Source organism: Platichthys flesus, chromosome 5 (assembly GCF_949316205.1).
Source record: "Platichthys flesus chromosome 5, fPlaFle2.1, whole genome shotgun sequence".
NCBI lineage: Eukaryota > Metazoa > Chordata > Actinopteri > Pleuronectiformes > Pleuronectidae > Platichthys > Platichthys flesus.
The window spans coordinates 28,137,439-28,139,938 of NC_084949.1; the positions used below are offsets into that span (position 1 = coordinate 28,137,439).

General features: G+C 46.7%; 1 protein-coding gene across 1 annotated transcript in view; it reads right to left on the reverse strand.

The window, feature by feature from the left end:
• polr3f (polymerase (RNA) III (DNA directed) polypeptide F) overlaps window positions 1-2,500 on the reverse strand; it is a 3,440-nt gene that overhangs the window by 305 nt on the left and 635 nt on the right. Inside the window, exons 2-8 of the mRNA XM_062388390.1 lie at window positions 2,425-2,500; window positions 2,275-2,342; window positions 1,420-1,487; window positions 1,236-1,348; window positions 992-1,135; window positions 151-258; window positions 1-58 (exon numbers count right to left, since the gene is read on the reverse strand). The exon at window positions 1-58 is cut by the window's left edge and continues 305 nt beyond it; the exon at window positions 2,425-2,500 is cut by the window's right edge and continues 42 nt beyond it. Coding sequence (XP_062244374.1) covers window positions 1-58; window positions 151-258; window positions 992-1,135; window positions 1,236-1,348; window positions 1,420-1,487; window positions 2,275-2,342; window positions 2,425-2,500 — 635 coding nt within the window. The remainder of the gene's footprint in view (window positions 59-150; window positions 259-991; window positions 1,136-1,235; window positions 1,349-1,419; window positions 1,488-2,274; window positions 2,343-2,424) is intronic.

The window sequence follows — 2,500 nt, forward strand, 5'->3', positions numbered from 1 at the left end:
TCCCGTCGTAGATCAGCGTGTTCAGGATGGTCTCGATGTCGTCCATGGACAGATCCACCTGTAGACACACGTCAATCAAACTCTATGTCCCCCCCCCCCGCCCACCCAGACAGTAAACACTGAGGTATGTGGCGGCGCTATAAACATCACCTTGCTGATTCCCAGCTCACAGATGTATTTCCAGACTTCATGTGAAGTGGCGAAGGAGGAGTTCCTCTGAACCATCGGACTCTGTTTACTGTCCCTCGCTGCCTCCGCCTGCACACACACACACAGACACACACACACACACACACACGTTCAGAAGGTCCAAATAATCTATTTTCCTAACCACTATTCCTTGACCCCGGTGGAATACATCACAGAAGTTGTAACAAGTTAGGAAAGGACTAAGGAAAGGAGTTAGGAAAGGAGAACCACTGTGTAGAGAAAATCTGACTCCACCACTTGTGACTATCGACTGAACAGATGTGACAGAGAAGAACATCAGACGATCATGTGTTGATTAACATCTGGATCATGAAGATAAAACTTCTGTTATTTAATATCTATGTGGGTGTTTCCAGGTGCAACTATGAGGTTGTGTAGCTTTAACTGTGGCTGCCGCAATGAATTGTGGGACGCCATTTACTTCTTTCCTTTCCTAAAGATGGTCTGATGTTTCGTTTGCTGAAGGAGATAAGTTAGGAAGCATTGAAGCTCCTTTCCTTTCATTAACAGAATCCAAACAGCTGATATTATGGCTGAAATACATCAGGTCATTTTCTGTCTGCTCCCACTTCAGTAATGCATTCAGCATTTTATTGTTTTCAGGGTTTTTTCATTTTCTTTGTGCTGGAACTTAAACATCATTTAAAAGTTCATCTCTGCTGCTTCTTGCAGCTTCTCTGAGTTTCACTGATCTCTGCTGGTTCATGTTGTTTTGAATCAATCAGTCTGTATCAGAGCGGCTGTGAGGAGGGAAGCGTCTCTTACAGTAAAGTGGTCATACCTTGCTCTGTAGGAACTTGAAACACTGCTGGTTGAGAACTTCAACAAACTCAGACTCAAAGTCCTGGTCGCTGTACCAGGCCCCCCCCGTCACCGAGCGGTCCGGCTGCAGGTTGTAGAGCATGTACACCTTCTTCTTCGACGCCTGCAGCCACAAACACACAGGATGAGCAGAAACATGGCATCTCCCCCGGCGGTCACATGACTGATCAGACGAGGAGCTGACGGCGGATCACTGAACTCACCGCCACAGACTTCACAGCTTTGATCAGCTTCTTGCTCTCCAGGTTCTTCAGGATCTTGTTGACCTCGGTCAGAGGAAGGTTGCTCTTGAAGCGAATGTCTCGGCTCCAGATTCCTGCAGCAGCAAACACACTCGTCACAAACACATGACAAGTGGACAAAGCAGAAACCTGAGCGGCATCGAACCTTTGTTTCCTGCGTCCTCGATGACCTGATAAACCAACTTCTCCTGGTTGTCGGAACCTTTCATCTTCCTGAAACAGGAAGAACCGAGAGCAGCTCAGGTCGAGTTCTCTCACAGGAGCAGCTCAGATCATCAACAGTGAGGTCAGAGGTCAAACATTAGAAATGATAAGTGACAATAATAATACAACTTTTATTTCATAATCTGCAGGAAAAGATGAAAACACACAAACAGATTAATGTGTGAGTTTGAAAAACAAGCGGAGATGAGAACAGCAGCTGTGACAAGTCATCTGAAGCAGTGATGGAGGAGGCGTGGTATCAAGGTCCCGCCCACTCACTCCTTCAACTAATCACAAGTCAGTCGAGATGACTGACAGGAACCATCATAAAGAAACACTTATGTGTTTAATTTTGTTTTGTTTGGTCCATGTCCCATTTGCTAACATAAGGGAGGAGGGGTTTAGGACCTATACTGCTGCCAGCCACCAGGGGGCGATCATAAAGTGTTGGCTTCACTTTTGTCTATAAACAGGCTGTGGTCCTGATGTCCTAAGTTTGGGACGTCAGTGCCCTCTGGTGGACAAAGTCGTCTTCTTACGTTCTGATTCCAGTGACGACGCCACGTCACAAATCATCAGCCAACACTTTTGTCGGCTCTGTAAATGTTCAGGTGTAAACAAAATGTAGAAATTTATCTGGTTTCGTTTCTTCCTTGTTTATTTTATTTTAACCTCTTGACTTCCTGAATGGAGTCGGACGTCCACACAGCTGCTGTAATGTGTTCTTGTAGTGTAGTTGTGTAGTTGTGTAGTTGCTGAGTCTCCTGCAGAGGGAGCAGGTGTGTGCTGTGTTTACCCGGCGCTCTGCGCGTCCTTCATTCTGTACAGGAGTCCGGAGCTGTTCCTCAGCAGGTCCAGCTGACCCTGCAGCACCAGTGACATCATCAGTGATCAGGAAACGAACCACAGTGACAGTCTGACAGAGTGACATCATTAGTACACTGACCAATGAGAGCAGCTTGTTGATGGCCATGGCTCTCTGCTGAGGGTCCAGGTGAGGGAGGTCATTCTGGATCACCTGG